General features: G+C 48.9%; 8 protein-coding genes across 8 annotated transcripts; 4 read left to right on the top strand and 4 right to left on the bottom strand.

Moving 5' to 3' along the window:
- Positions 1-25: 25 nt before the first annotated feature.
- N7481_003549 (uncharacterized protein) lies at positions 26-376 on the bottom strand (the record flags this gene model as incomplete). The annotated part of the gene is given in 2 exon segments (XM_057262768.1): positions 26-259; positions 275-376. The coding sequence occupies 2 exon segments, from the start codon at positions 374-376 to the stop codon at positions 26-28; spliced, it is 336 nt and encodes a 111-aa protein (XP_057124429.1).
- A 246-nt stretch (positions 377-622) lies between these two features.
- Positions 623-1913, top strand: N7481_003548 (GNAT family N-acetyltransferase; the record flags this gene model as incomplete). Its single annotated transcript, XM_057262767.1, has 2 exons — positions 623-1142; positions 1219-1913. 2 exons carry the CDS (start codon positions 623-625, stop codon positions 1911-1913), a joined length of 1215 nt encoding a protein of 404 aa, XP_057124428.1.
- A 383-nt stretch (positions 1914-2296) lies between these two features.
- On the bottom strand, positions 2297-6430 carry N7481_003547 (ABC transporter ATP-binding protein; the record flags this gene model as incomplete). Its single annotated transcript, XM_057262766.1, has 2 exons — positions 2297-6277; positions 6356-6430. 2 exons carry the CDS (start codon positions 6428-6430, stop codon positions 2297-2299), a joined length of 4056 nt encoding a protein of 1351 aa, XP_057124427.1.
- Positions 6431-7678: 1248 nt separating this feature from the next.
- On the top strand, positions 7679-8551 carry N7481_003546 (enoyl-CoA hydratase/isomerase family protein; the record flags this gene model as incomplete). The annotated part of the gene is made up of 1 exon (XM_057262765.1): positions 7679-8551. The coding sequence occupies one exon, from the start codon at positions 7679-7681 to the stop codon at positions 8549-8551; it is 873 nt and encodes a 290-aa protein (XP_057124426.1).
- A 2095-nt stretch (positions 8552-10646) lies between these two features.
- N7481_003545 (siderophore iron transporter mirB) lies at positions 10647-12583 on the top strand (the record flags this gene model as incomplete). The annotated part of the gene is made up of 4 exons (XM_057262764.1): positions 10647-10855; positions 10918-11188; positions 11256-11595; positions 11652-12583. 4 exons carry the CDS (start codon positions 10647-10649, stop codon positions 12581-12583), a joined length of 1752 nt encoding a protein of 583 aa, XP_057124425.1.
- A 755-nt stretch (positions 12584-13338) lies between these two features.
- N7481_003544 (MFS general substrate transporter) lies at positions 13339-15075 on the bottom strand (the record flags this gene model as incomplete). The annotated part of the gene is made up of 4 exons (XM_057262763.1): positions 13339-13729; positions 13794-14337; positions 14395-14791; positions 14851-15075. 4 exons carry the CDS (start codon positions 15073-15075, stop codon positions 13339-13341), a joined length of 1557 nt encoding a protein of 518 aa, XP_057124424.1.
- A 730-nt stretch (positions 15076-15805) lies between these two features.
- On the top strand, positions 15806-17442 carry N7481_003543 (uncharacterized protein; the record flags this gene model as incomplete). The annotated part of the gene is made up of 3 exons (XM_057262762.1): positions 15806-16809; positions 16869-17090; positions 17142-17442. The coding sequence occupies 3 exons, from the start codon at positions 15806-15808 to the stop codon at positions 17440-17442; spliced, it is 1527 nt and encodes a 508-aa protein (XP_057124423.1).
- An 848-nt stretch (positions 17443-18290) lies between these two features.
- Positions 18291-18884, bottom strand: N7481_003542 (fungal specific transcription factor domain-containing protein; the record flags this gene model as incomplete). Its single annotated transcript, XM_057262761.1, has 1 exon — positions 18291-18884. One exon carries the CDS (start codon positions 18882-18884, stop codon positions 18291-18293), a length of 594 nt encoding a protein of 197 aa, XP_057124422.1.
- Positions 18885-19543: the final 659 nt, after the last annotated feature.

Raw genomic sequence — 19543 nt, 5'->3', positions numbered from 1 at the left:
AATCAAAGAGAGAGCAAAAGGGTAGTTATGTCCGAGAAGAAGACTGCCTGCAGCCAGGAAACACAACATGTGGCATGGTGTCGCTTCGTGCATCAAAACCTCCCAGCTCTAGGACTGCAGGGCTGCAGGGCTGCATCGCAGAATGCGATCGGCCAAGGATCTTGGCAATCAACTTGAGCCACGGGCTCAATTTCCAAGTCTGCATCTGACGCGGATAATCTCCTGAGAAGTCTTCTGTTCTTCCGTTATCCGAATAGCCCTAGGCGGAACATACCGAGACGTATGTACAGTGGGCCCCCGTACTGATCATCGCCTCGATTGCCTCCTCCATTTCCCAAAACTCCGCCAAGGGACCCAGATTCTCCACTTTGTGCATGATGACCGACTTATTCGGATCTGGATGCACTACCGGAGAACATAATACGTATCGTGGCAAGCTCTTACGTTGAGCGAGGTCGGCTGGCGCTGCCCACGGAGCTTTTCGGGGGCATGTGGAAGCTGGGCCAAGGCAGGCTGTGTCCGACATTATAAGTGTCTGAAGGAAACCTTGTCCCTTGGCTATTGCTTGATCTTCACGAAAGTTGAAACTCAATTCACATTCCCCTCACACCCACAATACAAAATGGCCAGCTCCCAGGAATTGGCGCCGATCAAGATTCGGCTGCCGCATCCCTACCTCACCACTTACCATCTGGTACCCTCCAGCAAGCTCAACGATGGAAACCGCTTGTTCCAGCTACACAAGGCCTCTGGCGGCGAAGCTCAGCCTTTCCCCCATGAGCTTGAGAATGGCCAGCTCTACTTCAGCGCTCCACAGCCCGTAAACCCAGAGACCGCAGTGACAACCTCCAACAATACAGCTTGGGCGCGCGCCCAGCGCAGCCCAGCAAGCATTGCAACCTGGGAAACCTCCTCCGCACCCACAGTCGGCCAAATCTGGCTATTCCTCTACTCCATCTTCACAGTGCAAGAGCAAATCGAGACATTCCGCATCCAGCTCCAAGGTCCCGAGGCCGAGTCTCTCGCACTCGCTCTCCGCCTGTCAATGGTAGCAATCGACCACCCAGCGCCCGTGAGCAGCGCAACAACCTACGAGACCATCCCCAACGAGCTCCTCGTCATGCGCAGCGCTTTCTGGCAAGGTTGCGCCTCGCCACTAGGTGGACAGCCGATCTGGTTACCAAGCTGGAACCCCGCGGTCGCCGTCCCCAGCCTGAGACTACACAATGACCTCAACCGAGACGGTGCATCGTCGCCACCCACGCCGTCATCCAAAGCCTACTCCCGGCCATGTTGTTTACAGTCGCTACATCCCATTTCTAGATGAGCATTTCTCGCTTATTGCGCTCGATTATCAGAATCCGGAGCATTTAAACTTATTCCACACATGGCAGAATGACCCTCGCGTCGCGGCCGGTTGGAAAGAAACTGGTACCCTGGACGAACACCGCGATTATCTGCGTCGCCAGCACGAGGACCCGCACACCCTGACTGTTCTGGGCCGGTTCAACGATACGTTCTTCAGCTATTATGAGATCTTCTGGAGCAAGGAGGATAATGTCGGCGCGCATTATGCTTCGGGAGACTTCGATCGCGGCCGGCATACTCTTGTTGGAAATGATGCATTCCGTGGTCCCCATCGTGTTATGGCTTGGTGGCCTAGTATGATTCACTACTGTTTCCTCGACGATCATCGCACGGAGAATGTCATTGGTGAACCTATGTCTACTAATGATAAGGTCCTCACTTATGATTATACCTTCGGTTTGCATCAGGATCAGGTCATTGATTTGCCCCATAAGCGTGCTAGTTTGGTTAAGTGTACGCGTGAGCGATTCTTCCAGCTTTGTCCGTTTAACCAGGGGACACCGCATATTGCGGGTACTGGGTTGGGCTTTAAGCCGAGGCTGTGAATGTGTTATGAATTGAATTGAATTGAACTTTGCTTGGGTCTGGGTTATAAAATGTTTTAAGGGGTACTATCGTGGTTTTGTCTTCTTCCCGTCATGTTTCTGGACTTTATTCTTGAAACATCGCACATAGTACTGTTACTTGTTTCATTTCGATTGAATAATTACGACTCGCTAGTGTATATAGCAGATACCAGTATGAAGAGATATCCCTTCGCACGAAATGAAATGCAATTAATTTCTTGATTGAAATGAACTTGAAGTAATCTATAAATTACATCCAAAGAATGTTATATGCAATGCAAAAAGTCTAAAGGTATATAAGAAAAGGAAATGCAAAGAAAGAAAGAACTTGAAGATCAGGGAACCTTTTCCCTTTCCCCCTTTCAACCCTCAAATGTTTGGCTGAGCACATTACTCCGATAATTCTCAGACCGCGCAAACAGCTCTTCATGAGTCCCCGAATCAACACAAACACCAGCTTCAATCATATAAATTTTATCAGCTTTGCGAATAGTATTAAGACGATGAGCAATCGCCAACACACTAATACCCCGCGACGCAACCTCCAGTCCCTCCTGAAGAAGTTTCTCAGACTCAGCGTCCAACGCACTAGTCGGTTCGTCCAGGATAAGCAGTCGTGGTTTGCGCACCAGGGCACGAGCAATAGCCAATCGCTGCTTCTGACCACCAGACAACTTGCTGCCATTGGCACCACACTCCGTGTCATACCCGTCCGGAAGACTGTTAATCGTGTCATGGATATTGGCTAATTTGCACGCTTGGACAATCTCTTCTTCTGAGACTTCGGTGCCAGGTCGGGCTCCGAGTGACATGTTGAATCGAACACTGCCCTCGAATAAGGTGCCTTCTTGTGGGACGAGAGCGATTTCGTCGCGGAAGGTTATATCGCTTCTTTGAGTGATGTCCGTTCCGTCGACGAGAATTGCTCCCGAGCTGGGGAGGTACATTCTTTCCACGAGTGAGATGATTGTCGACTTTCCTGCGCCGGAGGGACCGACTAAGGCGCAGAATTGGCCGGGTTTGATGTGGATGTTTAAGCCGCGGAGGACCGGGGCGTGGGCGCGGGCTGGATATGAGAATTTCACGTCGCGGAGTTCGACGTCGACGCCGCCTTGTGCGTTTGGCGAGAAGGATTTGGTTTCTCCGGTTGATTCGACGTCTTTTTCGGATGATGAGGGTGAGGTAGAAGATTCGGGTAGGGCTTTGACCTTGGAAGACAGGCCTGATTGGCCTAGCTCGAGGATTTGTAGAACTCTGGCTACTGCGGCGCGGGCGTTGGATACTTCTGGGGCAAGGGCAAACATTTGACTCCAGAGTTGGGCGCTGACTAGGAGTGCGAACATGACGATGATAAATTGGGTCTCGCTGTAGGTGCCATTGAAGATCTGCTTTGATCCCCACCAGAAAGCTAGAGCGTAGGACAGGTTACCGATGAAGAAGGCTAGGCCCAGCCATAAGTTTGCCCAGAGACTAATCTGGGTCGTTTCGCGACGTGGTCCAGATAGTGTACGGCGGTAGACGGCCAATGTCTCGTTCTCAAGTGATAAGGCAGCAACTGTTTTGATCGAATTGATTGCCTCGACGCTGATGCTGACGGATTTGTTGAATGCGTTCTCGTGCTTCTCTTCGAATTTGGCCAGGACGTTCAGTTCCATCAATCCAACTCCCAGAAGTAGAGGCACGACAGCGATGCAGACAAGAGCCATCTTCCAGGCAATGCAGAGAGTCATCACAATAGCAATGACGAGGTTAATGCAGATGGAGAAGATGGTACCAATCACAGATCCACTGAGGCCGGCAATCAGACTGCCATCATTGGTAATATATCCAAGTAATCCAGTCGGCGTCCGAGACTCCGATTGATGCCATTGCAAGTCCTGTTCGAAAAGAGAGCGGAAGAGCAGAATGCGGATGTTATAGATGGACTTCTCCGACACCCAGCCGAATCCAACCCAGCTGGCGATATTGGCGAAGAACTCAACAATGGCCAGGATGAAGAACATCAAGCCGAAGAATTCACCACGCGACCGGATATAATCGGGTGATTCACAGGGTGTCAGGCTGCCAACGGTGTTACCGAAAATCACAGCTTCGATCGAGAAGGCCGCACCGACGATACTGGCACCAAGGAGAGCCAGCAAGGCAATGAGGATATAGGGACGCATGATGGGGTAAACACCCTTCATCAAGTGCCAGACGGACTTATTCCGGGGCTTTGTGGACTCGTCGCCTGAAGATGTGGGCGGGGACGAGTCATCGGCCTTCTCAGTCGCATCGACGGAGATTTGCTCCTTGCCCTTGCCCAAAGCCGACTCAGTCGATTCTGCATCATCGCCAGATTGCTCCGTTTCCGTGATATCGCCCGACTGGGCATCAAGTTGCTTGTCCGAAGGCTGTGTGTTGAGATTCTGGAGGCCGACAAGGCCCGCATAAGCCCCTTGCTTCTCCATGAGTTCACCGTGGTTTCCTTCCTCGACGATAACACCATCGCGCATGACGATGATCTTGTGAGCTTTCTGGATAGTCGAGAGTCTGTGAGCAATAGAGATCATAGTACGACCCTCAGAGCAGCGTTCCACAGCCGCGAGAATCTCCTTCTCACTTTTGGAATCAAGGGAAGCGGTGGCCTCGTCCAAAATCAAGATCTTGGGATCTTTAACAAGTGCGCGAGCAACAGCAATACGCTGCTTCTGACCACCACTCAGCAAAGTACCGTTCGATCCGACGATCGTTCCCAGGCCCTCTGACAAGTTACCAATGAAGCGTGCAGCATCGGCGAGGGTAGCAGCGTGCTGGACCATGCCGATAATCTCCACCACGTCAGTGCCATAGGCTTGAGCTGCCTCAGTGGCGTCCTGTCCGCCTCGGATAGCAGCAGCCGCTTCGGCGAGTGAAGGTCCCATCAGAGCATTACCAAGGTGTTCGTGCTTTGCAGAGTTGACTAGACCGTGCGCGATGTTTTCCAAGATAGAACGGTCCAGAAGAGTTGCCTCCTGTTGGACCATGCCGATGCAGCTGCGCAACTGGCGTGTGTTCAGGCCTCGGATTTCCTGGCCATCCAGTAGGAGTGAGCCTTCCAATGGGTCATATAGTCGAAGCATCAAGCTAGCAATGGTAGATTTACCACTACCCGACAGACCAATGATGGCGGTCTGCTTGCCAGCAGGACATTCCAGAGACACGTTGCGAAGGACCTGTCGCTCAGGTCGAGAAGGGTAGGTGAAAGACACATTGCGCAGCTCAAAATGACCGGGAGTGGTAGAAGGAACATCAAGACCCTCAGTAGAGGTACCGTCAATAAGAGACTTATGGTCCATATCCCGCTTCAACTTGCTAAAAGCCGCAGATGCAGCGCCGAAGATTTGCAAGAATGGAGCCACCTGACTGAGAATTAGGGTAGCATCAACGAGCAAGAAAATGACAGTGAAGATGGATCCAACAGAAGCACCGCCACCGCCATTAGAGCTCGACTTCGCGACAGAATCGGCAATAGTGCGACTTCCCTGCCAGAAAGCCAAGGCGTTGGCGGAGTAGGCGATGAAGTACATCAATCCAGCTTGGATACCGGTTGCCAAGGCTTTCTTCATGCCTTCGTCTCTGGCAGTGCGCAGATGGGTGGTAAATTTCGCCTCCAGTCTTTCGTTGGCGTTGAATGCATGCACAACTGCCACATTTGACAAGCCCTCTGATGCGATGGACGAAGATGCCGCAAAGCAATCAGATACTCGGCTGGAATACTTTTCAATGAACCAGCCGCCTCCGATGGACATTATGAAGTAGGCGGGCAGCAGTGAGACCAAAATTCCTGCCAGCTTCGTATCTTTGATGAATGCGACCACATAGGCCGTCACGAAGAACGAGACACTAGAGATGCAAATACCAACCTTCTCCGAAGTACCGGAGCGAATGGTTTGGATATCACTATTCAATCGAGAAGACACCTCGCCAGATGGGAGGTTATCAAAGAACGAGGGCTCTTGACGCAGGAGGTTCTGGAAATAAAGTTCGCGCAATCGTTGAGCGAGTCGAGCACCGCCCATTGACCAGCAGACGAGATGGATGTACATGAACCCAAACTGAGCGATGGCGAGGTACAAGACATAGAGTATTTTACCATTAACCTCGGACTGGTAAGAAGCCTGGGTTGCGGCATCGAGAGTTTCGCTTGCCGCGCAACTCTCCGAGTTGAAGTTGTCGATAAGTTGACCGAATATAATACCAAGAAGTGGAAAGGGGATACCGGACGCAATGGCGCACACCACACCACCGACGAGCAGTAGGATGTCGAAATTTGATGGGTTTGTCCGGAAGTAAATAGAAAAGTAGGTAAAAAAGTCCTTCATCTGTAGGAGGGGTTAGCTTAGCTCTCTCTTGTTCATGCGCGCGCACTCACGCGCGCCATGGAGTTCGCGACAGCATACCTTGTCTACCACGCGGAAGCTCTCCTTTGCGGGTGTCTCCGCTGGCGTCTCTGCTGGAGTCGTCGCATCAGCCATGGCGAGTGGGAAATGCCTTGCACAGCAATGACGCTGTTTTCAAAAGGGCAGGGCGCGACTTTTGGAGAAGTCTAAAGCTCGATTCCGAGACCTTTGCGTTTCTTCAGTTCTCCAATTGGGGTTGGCGCAATCTAAGTTTCAAGTCCCTCGCCAGCTTCGTATTCAGCAAAAAGAGCTAGAACGCAGTGGGCCGATACCGGATCGACATTAACCACAAGCTGTCGAGCTGAGAAAAGAAAAAAAAATCTGATAAGATCAAACGACGAAGTGACAGCCGGAAGACCGCGCAATTCAGCGCAAGGACCAGGACCCAAAAAGAAATTACTAGCAAGACTTGGCCGGTGGAGCAGCGCCGGCGTGAATTCAGTCGATGCCCACATGTTTCCGTCCTTATAGGAATGGATACACGAGGCAGAGGGCATTTACATACAGTATTGGAGTCATGTACGAGACCCAGGCACGGAATTTCCCGCCGGCTACCTGTCCGGGTAACTTAGAGGTCAATCCTTGTATAAGCTTGGTCTCGTAAGTATAAGCTTGGTTTCATGAATCCTGTGACGATCCACTTGCTTGCGTAAAAAACTCTACTTTGGGCTCGTGGTCCAAACTCAGAGCATGACGATGGTCGTAGCGATCTTGGCATTTGCATGGCCGAGAGAAAATTCCCAAGAACACGCTACTGCAGCCTGGTTGAACCTCCACTGCTGTGGGTAATCGTATACATGCCGCCTTGGCTGACTCGATCAAAGCTGATGTTCTACAAAAGGGGTGATAACCCGGGAATCGGAATTTTTGGTGGTGGAGAAAACAGTCACCAAGGCCCAAGCGGAAATTTTTTTTATCAGATTAATCAGATACCCGTAATCAGATAAATTATGCTTTACGTATTCCGTGGATACGAGTTTTCAATACGTTCGTATGCGCCCCGCCGTAATTAGGGCGCAGCCACTGTAATACAATCCACCTGAAGACGATGTGGAATACGAAGTACAGAGTACTGAGTACAGGTAATAATAATCAGATTAAAACCGCATCAGATAATATTCATGACCTCGGCACTATTGTATTACGATTCAAAAAAATTCAAATCTTCCATCAATACCACCGCTAGCTCCCAATTCAACAAGGCGGGTCAAAAGGGACGTACGCAGCACGCTGTCATTTGCATATTACCACAGCCCTGACTACTGCAAAGCTGACTCGACATCCAACGACTTCAATTTAGGGTAGAGCTCTACAACATCTGCCATGGGTTCATCAACTTCCTTCAAGCGGTTACCGCCACCGCAATCTTATGCTTATGTTTCATTCCCAGCGCCACATGTCATGCTGGTCGTGTTCAACCGGCCAAAAGCCCTCAATGCCATGACCAGTGCGGCCCAATATGACCTCGAAACACTGTTTGCATGGTATGACAGTGAGCCGTCGCTACGCTGCGCCATTATCACCGGCGCTGGGCGCGCATTCTGCGCCGGCATGGATCTGAAGGAGTGGAACGAGGTCAGCATTCGGCGAGCAAAGGGCGAACACAGCAACGGGGCACCAATGCCACGATCTGGATTCGGCGCGCTTTCACGACGACATGGAAAGAAACCTATTATTGCTGCCGTGAATGGTATCGCTTTTGGAGGTGGTATGGAGATCGTCTCCAACCTGGATCTCGTTGTTGCTGCCAAGAGTGCACTCTTTGCGTTACCCGAGGCCAAGCGAGGTGTGGTCGCTATGGCCGGCTCGCTGCCCAGACTTGCTCGGACTATTGGTCGACCTAGGGCCACGGAACTCGCTCTCACTGGAAAGAGTATCACTGCTGCCGAGGCCAAGGAGTGGGGGTTGATTAATGCGGTGACGGAGGATGGCGCGGCCGATGATGAAATTCTGGACCGACCGGTTGTGAAGGCGGCCTTGAAATACGCTGCTAGTATTTGCGATAATAGCCCCGACAGTGTTATTATCAGCCGTGCTGGAATTGTGGCGGGTTGGGAGGACGGAAGCGCGGAAAACGCCAGTCGTCTCTTGAGTGAAAATTGGGAGGGAGCATTGAATGATGGCGAAAATATACGAGAGGGTCTGTTGGCTTTTACTGAGAAGCGCGAGCCCCAGTGGGTTGATAGCAAGCTGTAATCATCACGAAGCCATGTATATAGAATGAACCTGGGCGTTCAAATTTTATAGAAATTATATCACGATCGCATATACCTATTTCAACATTCCAAGGTTCAAGTTGTATATGCCACTTTCATTGTCCTTAGCCAATTCAATTACCATCCAATTGCCATGGAGTGGGTTTTAATTGATGCTGCGTTCTGGGCCATGCAATGCAATGCAATGCAACGTCGACTTTAGTCTAGATTACTCGCTTTGTTCGCACGATCTCAGCTTTTCCACAAGGCTGCATATGTTAGACAAATTGAAAGTTTAACCGACACTGCCAACGCGGCCAGCGCGGAAAATAACACAATACAACATCGCCAAAAATAATATATCTGGTATCTGGTAAAGACAATTCCATACTGTACACAATTTCATCAGGCTAGAAGCCCCTAATGCCCAGCGCCAAGAGATGCAGGATGGAGCTTGGTTACCGCTTGGTATTGTATAAGCTTGTACTCGCTGGTGCTGTATGAAGCTGGTATTACAGAAACGCATTTTTATTACTGACGGTTAGATGTTGTTTCAGATTTACACAACGCGGTCCCGCATTACCGCCACAACACACCACCGAGACGCACGAACGGGGAAATGATTATCAGATCCATCGTGCAACCCACCATCAGTAAAATGATCGGGTGTTTTTCGGTTAGCGAGGTCCAGACAGCCCTAGCTGTCAGGTCCCTGCATCCGACTCGCACTTGGCGGTGGACACTCCGTCCGAAACATCGATTTTGACATGTACGCGGTCAAGACGGAATGCGGAAAGATCTTCTGTCGATTCGGTTCGCGTAGCAAGATATATTATATTATAGGCTTACCGCACAGGAGTGCGAGCAATAGCACGCCCTACGAGTAGTACAAAATAAGGAGGATATCCACACCCCACCATCTTATCACATCATGATGACTTACCCGAGTGACATCCACGACCCATTCTGGTCGCCGTAATAGTCACCGAGTCCGAAGTAAACATCCACCACGTACACTGCGTTTCAAGATTTTGCGAGCCTAGTTTGGCCGGCCGCCGCGGCAATTGCGTAAATGATTGATGGCCATCCCCTGAAAAAAAAGCATTGTGGCTTTGTCTTGGCTAAGGTAGCTGAGGTAGCTGAGATTTGGCCCCATCTTCGACTCCGACGCGGAGGCAAAGCTGTCGGAGAAGACCGTTTCAGTTACTCCATAGGGACTAGTATGCTGATCTCATTAATGAGAGCTGCAGTGAATATGAAAGCCTTGTTCTATAGATAGTTTCCCCTATATCGATCGAGAAATTAGTAGCCAAAAGTCTATTGCGACCACTGCATCGTTTGTATGATGCAGTATTGCCTGTGGGCACGCCCATAATTGACAAGGAGCACAGTGGTCTGCAACCATGGACGAGCTATAACACAACTTGGAATTATCTGATCATCTCCATCTCGGAAAATCAAGGGAGAAATAACTGGAACGTCTTGGCACTTCGGTGGGCGATGGAGCAGGGTGACAATCAATCGCTTTCTGGCAAATGAGAGAGCCGCCTGGGGCTCCAACCTCACCCAAGGATGATAAGTGCCCTTGCTACGTTTGCACTGCCGACCCATTTGATTGGTATGTCTCGCATTTGCCCCCAAGCTGGACCCGCGTGTAGAGCGGCTCACAAACTGAGACCCTGCGACCCTTCCCCACCCAACACCCGCAAACGTGGGATCAGATTAGATGGTTGGCTGTGAGAATGGTCTTTCCGATCCTTTACCGGGCTGTTGGTCTTGCTTGAGTGGTCGGACATGCATGATTTTAGGTTCCAGGATTCAATTTCTACGACAGGGATCGATTGATGTGCATGAGAAGTGCAGGGGTTTATACACAATTGGGGCCAACATACGCAGGATGCGGAAAGTTTGGCGTGAATCTCCGAGATCAGTTGATCCCGATGAGCTTATTAACGTGGCAACCTTGCTCGTTTCTCGGCGCGCTGATCAGAAGTCTTAAACTTTTCATCCTTCTTTCGATTTCCTCCAACCGCAGCTCCTGGTGTCAATTTTCAAGCCTTTTTGGTCGTTGATCGTCAAGTGGCTTCGATATCGTCATGGCCGACCACCAGTTCTCCCAGGAGGCAAAAGTCTCTAAATCGGAGATGAATGTCAATGTTGAGAGTCAGAAAGAGATCCCCGCCGATGGTGAGGATTTGGCCCACAATCCGGATCTTCCTGACTACAATGCCCAATATGGTGTCAAGTCTGCGGAGGCCATCACCCTGTCGTGGACCAAGTCTTCTCTCATTATAGTTTACATGAGGTAGGTCATTGTATTGAATTACCGCCAACAAGAATGAACCCTTATACTCACTCATCACACAGTATGTGGTTGTTGTATTTCAGCAATGCCTTCGAGGCATCATTGTCAAACAATCTTACGCCTTATGTATCCAGCTCATTCAACGACCACTCTCTGATGTCGGTCATCACTGTCGTGACTCAGGTCTTGACTGGCGCTACCTACATGCCCGTCGCCAAAATCTTGAACATCTGGGATCGCACTGTTGGATTCATACTGATGCTTTCGATCGCCATTCTTGGCATGATCCTCATGGCAGCTACCAACAGCTTTGAGCTGTATGCCGCATCCAATGTAAACCTCAGATCGTTACTTTACTTTGACTGTATGAGTTGTCATGGCTAACAGAAGCCTATTCTAGTGCCTTTACTCCATCGGCTTCACCGGAATGACCTTCTGTGTTGATGTAGTCACCGCCGATACTTCGACATTGCGAAATCGTGGCTTGGCCTTTGCATTCACTTCATCCCCCTACATCATCACCGCTTTTGGCGGCCCCAAAGCAGCAGAGACCATCTACGCTGATAACTGGCGCTGGGGCTTCGGCGCCTGGGCCATTATTCTCCCCGTGGTCGCTGCGCCCATGATCATCATGATGACCCTGGGTAAGCGCAAGGCGAAGAAGAATGGACTCGCCCCTCGTCAGATTAGCGGTCGGACGTGGACTGAAAGCATGATCCATTACTTTATCGAGTTTGATGGTATGAATAACCCCGTCCAACTTAGCTTGGGCAATTTAGTGACTTACACTCTCTAGCTGTGGGTGTCATCCTCCTGGTCGCTGGGTTCATACTTTTCCTTCTACCGTTTATCATCGCCGCCGATGCGGAAGACAAATGGAGAAGCGGCAACATTATCGCCATGCTGATTGTCGGATTTGTCCTGCTTGTCGCTTTCCCCTTCTGGGAGAGATTCGGTGCTCGTTCGCCGTTCGTTCCCTGGTCGCTGCTGACCAGTCGATCCGTCATTGGTGCTTGCATGTTGGACTTTGTCTACCAGATTGCCTATTATTGCTGGTACCAGCAGTTTTCCTCATACCTGCAGGTCGTGTATAATACATCCCTTGCTGGAGCTGGTTATATTGGAAGCATCTACGACGTGGTTGCTGGTGTTGAGCTGTTAATCGTCGGCGCTTTGATCAGCTACACCGGTCGTTATAAGTGGGTGCTTATGTGGGGAGTTCCGATGTACATTCTCGGCGTTGGCTTGATGATTTATTTCCGCCAGCCCGGAAACGGTATTGGCTATATCATCATGTGCCAGATTTTCATTGCCCTGGGTGGTGGTGTCATTACTATCGGTGAGCAGGTTGCTCTGATGGCGTCCGCCGAGCACAACGATATCGCAGCTCTCTTGGGTTTGCTGGGACTGTTTGGCTATATGGGTGGCGCTATTGGAGGCTGCATTGCGGGTGCTATCTGGAATAATGTCTTACCAGGTGAACTTCAGAGGAGACTCCCTGACAGTACCGCTGACCAGTGGGAAGACATTTTCGGTAGTCTCGATGTCGCATTGAGCTACCCCGTGGGTGATCCGACGCGAGAGGCTACCAGCCTGGCATATGCGGCTACGAACAAGTATATGTTGATTGCAGGTGTTTGTATCATGTCTTTGGGTCTGATTTGCATGGCAGTTATCAAAGACCGCAACATCAAGCACATTATACAGACCAAGGGCATGCTTTTTTAAGCTATCCGGCATATACGGCATTTCTCTGCGTCAATTCTCAGCATGAGAAGTTGTATTTAGTGAGGTGTGATGGGGCCTAACTATAGAAAATGTTCTGTTTCTTTATTTACGCAAAGCATGTTACTTAAATGAGGAAAGCAATCCCAATTCTGGGCCTCTCAGACAAATGACAACTCACGGCGCTTTATAACTAGCGGCAATCGACCCAGTGTTTCTGCTAGAGTGGCAGCGTCCCTCAAATACGAATGTTTCCTATACACTTTTGGAGATGGACTATTGCCTGGTGTAACTAGCTAATTAGCTGTATACTATCTATAGTCAAGCCCAGGAAGTATTAGCACTTAGTTAGTGCTCGAATGTCTCTAGTAGATAGCCAGTACTAGTAATAAATATACAAGCATTATACTATTTGGGAATATACTCGGTATCTTATATAGCCAGTACCCTGAATAGTTAGTATCAAGCAATTTGGATAGGTAAAATAGCTTCGCTGAGGGGGTGGCAGAGCCTTAAAACTTCTGGGACAGTCTAGGGCTGCACTGGGTCAATCGCCCCTATCGAGTGCCGTAGACGACTAAACTGCTTTTGTACCAGGCGATTCGCTCCCAAAAAGAAAAAATTCACCCATTTCCCCTTTTTCCACGTATTCCCTTTCTAGCAACAAGTCGACCAGACCCTTGCATTTCTCCTTGATGTCCTTATCAGTGAGGTACGATATGCATCCGAATTTTTCTATTTCTTTCTCTGAGACTTATTTAGTAGCAGTACACGAAGTTCGGGTTCTCTTTGTCTGTGAGATTTTGGAAAGCCGTAGCATTGAGGGCTTCAGAATCATCCCCGAGGCTCCCACTCTCTCGCAGCGCACTGCGTATTTTCTCTTTTCGTCTATTCTCCCACTTGAAAGCGAAGCGGAAGACGAAGAACAGAAAAAACTCAATCACATTTGTAACTAACAATGAACCAATCCCCAGTTGGTACGAAGGCGCCTGCGATGTCTTGTAGAAGAAGGGACTGGCAATACTGCCAACGCAGGATCCGAACCAAATAATTCCAGACACGATCATCCTTTTGGAATGACCTCCCGTGTTACTTGTAACCAGGGAGAGGCAGATCACGAAGGATGCTTGGTAGGAGCCAGTAAGGTAGCTATATATCCACATCAGTTTGAGATCTAAAATGCAGGTTGTGAATCGGAGCTAGTAGTGCTTACAAGCAAATCAACCGTCCCACATAAGCATCTGGGGGTGCCAGCAAGAATCCTAATGCGCCAGCCATAGTAGGAATCATGAAGGCAGCACAAACAAGCGTACGGCTGTTTGGAGGCATGTAATGATTCGCCACCGCCCCCAGGCCGATCCAAATCACAACCAAAACACCTTGAGGTATGCCAAGCAAGGCGGTTCCAAGTGTGTCGAAGCCAAGTCCTTGAATCACGAGTGTTGAGAAATTAGATATGCCGCCATTCGGAACAGCCGAGACAAACCCCATGAGCATAAAAAGCCAGGTTTTATAATCCACCAAGGCTTCTCTGATTTGATACCATTCCACCTTATTACTTTGAATTCCAGTTTGACTGGAACGCATTCGGGCAATGAGCATAAGCTTCTCTTGGTGTGTGAAGCCTCGGATCTTTGTTGGTGAGTTTGGGAGTAAGATAAAAAGGGCGATGCCCCATGACGTGCAAAGTGCCCCAACAATCAGAAATTCATAGCGCCATGAAGAAAGTGAACCGCGAATTTGACCGATACCATAGCCTGACCCCTAGGCGTTAGCAACTATTAAGCAAAAAGCATCCTTGGGTTCATAATCACCGATCAAACCACCTCCTGCAACACCTATCCCATTCCAAGCATACCAAGCAGCGATACGAGAAGGCTGTTCTTCTCGTTTATAGAACATTGAGGTGAAGAGCATGAATGCTGGATCTGCGATGGCTTCAAAGGCACCAGATAGCACGCGCAAGACAACAAGGACGGTGAAGCTCCCAGTTGCCGTCTGACACATCAACAGCGCACCCCATAAAAATATATTAATAGATAGATACCAGGCAGGGGGTGTCCGCTGCATGATCAAATTGGACGGGATAGACCAGACCAACCAACCAAAGTAGAAGACGCTAGAGAGCCATGAATACTCTGTAGCTTGGAGATGGAGGTCTTCTTTGATTCCGAAAATGGCGGCGTATGAGAGCGTTGTCTTATCGACGTACTGGGAATGAGCATTAGCAAAAGCTTCTCCGTCACAGTCCGACAGAAAGGCATTCTTGCATAAAAGAAATAGCATATTCCGAGTAGTGGTAAAATTCGTCGGTCGATTTTGTGTCTTAGGTGCTTCTCGGCCTCTTTGTCAATTGAATCATCGTTGGGGTATTGCTCCAAAGCTTCACGATACATATCGAGATCAGCGTCGGAGGCCAAACACTGATTCAAGGCTTGCTCTACGTGAGTACAATCACTGAGCTCAACATTTGAAGATGCATCTTTATGGTCCATGACAGAATTTCTGGGACCTCAATGAACAAAAACAACCCTGGACAAGTAAAAGTCAGGTTGATAGAAAAAGAAATAATAAAGCGTTTTGCATGCAGATTTGATTAGCACGTCATATTTGGTATTTCAACGGTTTATATACCTTTTCAGTGTAAAAGTCAATTGCCTTCAGTTCCCCGAACTTTGTGATTTGGTCTTTCTATTCCGTCGGTAGCGTATGATCTAACGAATTTTAGAGGTGCGGCGCTGGAGAGAGTAAGATGAGTTCTGTGGGCCGAGAAAGCCCCATGATATCCTTGGAAGGTTATAAAGCCGAAGTGCCGAAGTTGGTCACCTTATTCGTTGATACCTTCCCCAAGGCTCCACCTCCACCAGGAACCAATGCTCCTACTACAGTACGCTTTCCAAGATCAGCATGGGGTGATTCCTTTTCAGTCAACTACCATATCAGTATAGTCAGAGAGATAATTGCGATGATTGCACCCGATAAGAGCATTTCGTAATCAGACGAGTATTTCTCCGGCCAATCTGGGCAGGGATAGAACCGAAATACCGTTCAGGACAATTTTATTTGTGGACTTTGGTTTATTGAGTTTACAATACTCTTACAGTCCTCTTCGAGGAACCTGCCCCCCTCCCCTCGGAGTTCCTGCGATCTGACTTTCGCAGAATACTTTGTCAGAATGAAAATTCTCTTGGGTATTTAAGGGGTCGGCTCCCTTCAACAACTTTGATGAACAGCTTCGACAATCTTGCCATTGCCATCCCTACCGCCAACAATAAAAGTTTCCCGAGCGTCAAAATGACGTACATAAACTTCAATGGGGAAGGACTAACTCCTCCATCTGCTTTCGCCGGATCAAAACTTCCCATTGAAGATGTGAGAATTGAGGATTTTGAAGTATTTGGTAAGGTCACTCTCGTGCTGTTCCCTTGGCAAGGATTAAACCTGGATATAGACTTGCGATTTCCGACTAGCCTCGATGCTTCAGGCTCCGATGCCATGAACCCAGCAGGAGATTACAGTGCTACCCACGTCCAGCTCAAAACCAATACGGATCTTAAGGGCCACGGCATATCCTTTACGATCGGTCGAGGCAACGACCTCTGCACTTCTGCCGCCCGCCAGATTGCAGAACGGCTTGTCGGCAAGACACTTGGCGAGCTGACCAAGAACATGGGTGAAACATGGCGCTTCCTTGTGGCCGATTCTCAGCTTCGATGGGTAGGCCCCGAAAAAGGAGTTACCCATCTTGGTCTAAGTGCCTGTGTCAACGCACTTTGGGATCTTTGGGGCCGATATCTCAATAAGCCGATCTGGAAACTAGTTTGCGATATGACCCCAGAAGAACTTGTCGCCTGCATTGATTTTAGATATATTCTCGATGCTATTACTCCAGATGAAGCGATCGCGATTTTAAAGGAACAAGAGAAGACGAAGCCAGCTAGGTTCGAAGACGCGCAGAAAAGCGAGGCAGTCCCCGCTTACTCGACCCAAGCTGGCTGGCTTGGTTTCAGTGATGAACGGATGATCGAACTGATCAACTCAAACCTGGCTGAGGGTATTGATAAATTCAAACTCAAGGTCGGGGGTAATCTGGAGGATGATATTCGCCGGGTCAAAATTGCTCGAGACACGATTGGCTACGACCGCACGATGATGCTTGATGCCAATCAGGTATGGAGTGTACCTGAGGCGATTGACTATATGAAAAATCTGGTTCAATTTAAACCTTTGTGAGTCATTAAAGAATGCCTTCGATGGGTTATAATAATTGAGATTAATATGATAATAGATTCATCGAGGAGCCGACCTCTCCTGACGACATTCTTGGGCATGCAGCTATTCGCAAGGCACTCTCGCCATATGGTGTTGGTGTAGCAACTGGCGAACACTGTCAAAATCGTGTGATCTTCAAGCAATTGTTGCAAGCTGGCTCTATTGACTACTGTCAGGTAGATGCGTGCAGACTCGGAGGCGTAAACGAAGTTTTATCCGTGCTACTCATGGCAAAAAAGTAAGCGTTCTCAACAGGATTTTGACTAGAACTTAACTGACTAGTTATCAGGTTTAACGTGCCAATTGTGCCACACAGCGGAGGCATTGGTCTGAACGAATACACACAACATCTTGCCCTTCTCAACTATATTTGCATATCGGGTGAGAAGAGTCTCCTCGAACACATTAACTCTTTCAGCGAGGTTTTGGAATACCCTGTGCAAACAAAGAATGGATTTTTCGTTACCCCCTGGGAGGCAGGTTACAGTGTGGAATACAAGCCCGAGGCAATTGTAACCTATGAGTATCCGAACGGGAGCTTCTGGCAAAGCGAGCAAGGTCTCGCTATTCGGAATGGACCGAAACTGTGAGCTACAAACTTCACTTGCTAGTCACCACCGAATCTAGATAGAATAATTCCACCAGGTTGTTGAAATCAAGAGCTTCTGTATACATATTTCCATGAGAATAAGAACCAAGGGCTACCACATCACTGGTCATGGAGAAGGAAGGAGTGAATGAAACAGCCCGTAACCATCTAGCCAGTTCTGTAGACTCTCATCCTCATAGACAGAAGAGTCAACTATACTGGAGGATTGGTCATAATTCGAGAACACGCGTTTGGAGCTGGTGGAAGATGAGCTCTCTTCCAGGATTTCTGCCCCTGGGTCCCTGCCTCTCGCCGATGGTGGGTCGGGAATGCACATTCGATCCCCATTAAACTCTGTATCTTGGAAGCCCTCGGACTGGACGTTGCTTTTTGGGTGACTAATTAATCTAGTCCCCAAACCTTGGGATGCGATTTTGAAGAGGTCGTGGTAGAAACTTGCATGCCAAAAAGTATTGCCAAGCTTCTTCAAGCAGCGCATACAGGACTGAAAATGACTCTCAGCAGTTTGTTTATTTGCAAGCGTCTCTGGATCGCACATCAAAGAGAAATGTATTATAAGCGGTGGAAGGATCGTGGTTACACTTTCTCAGTGTTAGCGATCTATCCTTGGGTGTTCTGAAACGAGTCATACCATTGGGTCGGCAATAAACTTATAATATTCAGATCATTCAGCATTTCCAGAAGGCGGGCCGAGTCCGTAGCAACAGACTGGGCCTCAGGGGAGGCGGTTTTGTATCTTCCCGAATGGATACCACGCCTCGAGTTCCGCCGCTCGTGTAGTGAGATTAAGACTGTGCTGTTAATGGCGTCAGCAAGAATGTTTCATATCTATCTCCCGGCTTGCATCAAGGTCTCTGACTTATGTAGGAGATGAAGAAGTATCTTATAGGCAGCGTCTGCGCCCTGTCCAGCTGTGTTCATAGAGCATTCGTCATACAGCCGCGATGATGGATCTAGATTAGATACCCAGTGGTAAAGCATATCCTTGCAGAGGTCTATTTGGTCGGGTTGATGGTCGGCTGCTGCTGTAAAGAGTGACAAAACCACCTCCGTGCACCGACATAGCTTTAAGAGATCAATGAAAATGGCTTTTACACGAAGCTGCTCGTCATCATCGCCTTCTTCAAGAAGATCTGTGTAGCTCAACATAGGAACATTGCAATCAAGACTATTAATGTGCATGGGCCTACCGGTACCCAATGCAATCAGCCGATCACGTACAACACAACACCACCAGATTCTAGCCCAGAATTTGTGTTGCGGTGAGTGCTCCATAGTACGATGTAGTCCAAGGCCCTGGGCTAACCCGATGGCTTGATAAACCCAAAACCAAGTATGTCGTTGTTCAACCATGGATGGGTAGTAATGGCTCATCAGCAACAGAGCTTGGATAGATATCACATCGTCTGGTTCTCGATCCATGTTATGGAGAAGCTTTGAGTTATTATTAAACGGGGACTATTGCTCATGCGTGAGGATCACCTACTCGTGCTTTAGCATGAAAAGAGCTCTTTGCCTGCTTATGCCCCGTGAACCCCATCTCATGGATAGTCTGAAGTGGCAGGTACTGCCAGTGCTCACATTAACAAGATGAAATAAACAAGAGGGTAATGACCACTCACCGGGCAGGCAGTGGATATTATGACGTTGAGAAGCAGGGGGTTCATTTGCTGCCCATCCATAAGCCCCTCTCGCCTGATAGCTCTGTACTGGCTAAGGAACGAGCATTTATTAATGACCGGGAAGAATGGATGGAAGTATCGAAAATACGCCGAAATGCATTGATCCAGGTGTTCCTTGCGCGGGAAGTCGAAAACGCCCCTGCTTCTCAAGTATGATGAATCTTCGGCACTGAGTGGTGATGTCGCGCTGTGCGATGACGTTGACAGGTCATGAGTAGGAATTGGGAAGACAACACCAGGCTGGCTATTTTCTGCCCGAGGAACTCGGATGCATGGAATGAAGTGTCGGAGAAAGGAATAATGAGGCACTTGATGGAGTACATACTCAGGCATCGATTGTGGCGATGCCTCTTTATGACTCCTGGCCATTTGATTACCTCTTAGCTTTTCACCTCTAGG

The sequence above is a fragment of the Penicillium waksmanii genome (assembly GCF_028829765.1).
Source record: "Penicillium waksmanii strain IBT 27052 chromosome Unknown utg000004l:1.0-5674109.0:1.0-5678898.0, whole genome shotgun sequence".
Taxonomy (NCBI): Eukaryota; Fungi; Ascomycota; class Eurotiomycetes; order Eurotiales; family Aspergillaceae; genus Penicillium; species Penicillium waksmanii.
The sequence above is the reverse complement of the archived record's forward strand: the minus strand, read 5'-3'. Positions and strand labels throughout refer to the sequence as shown.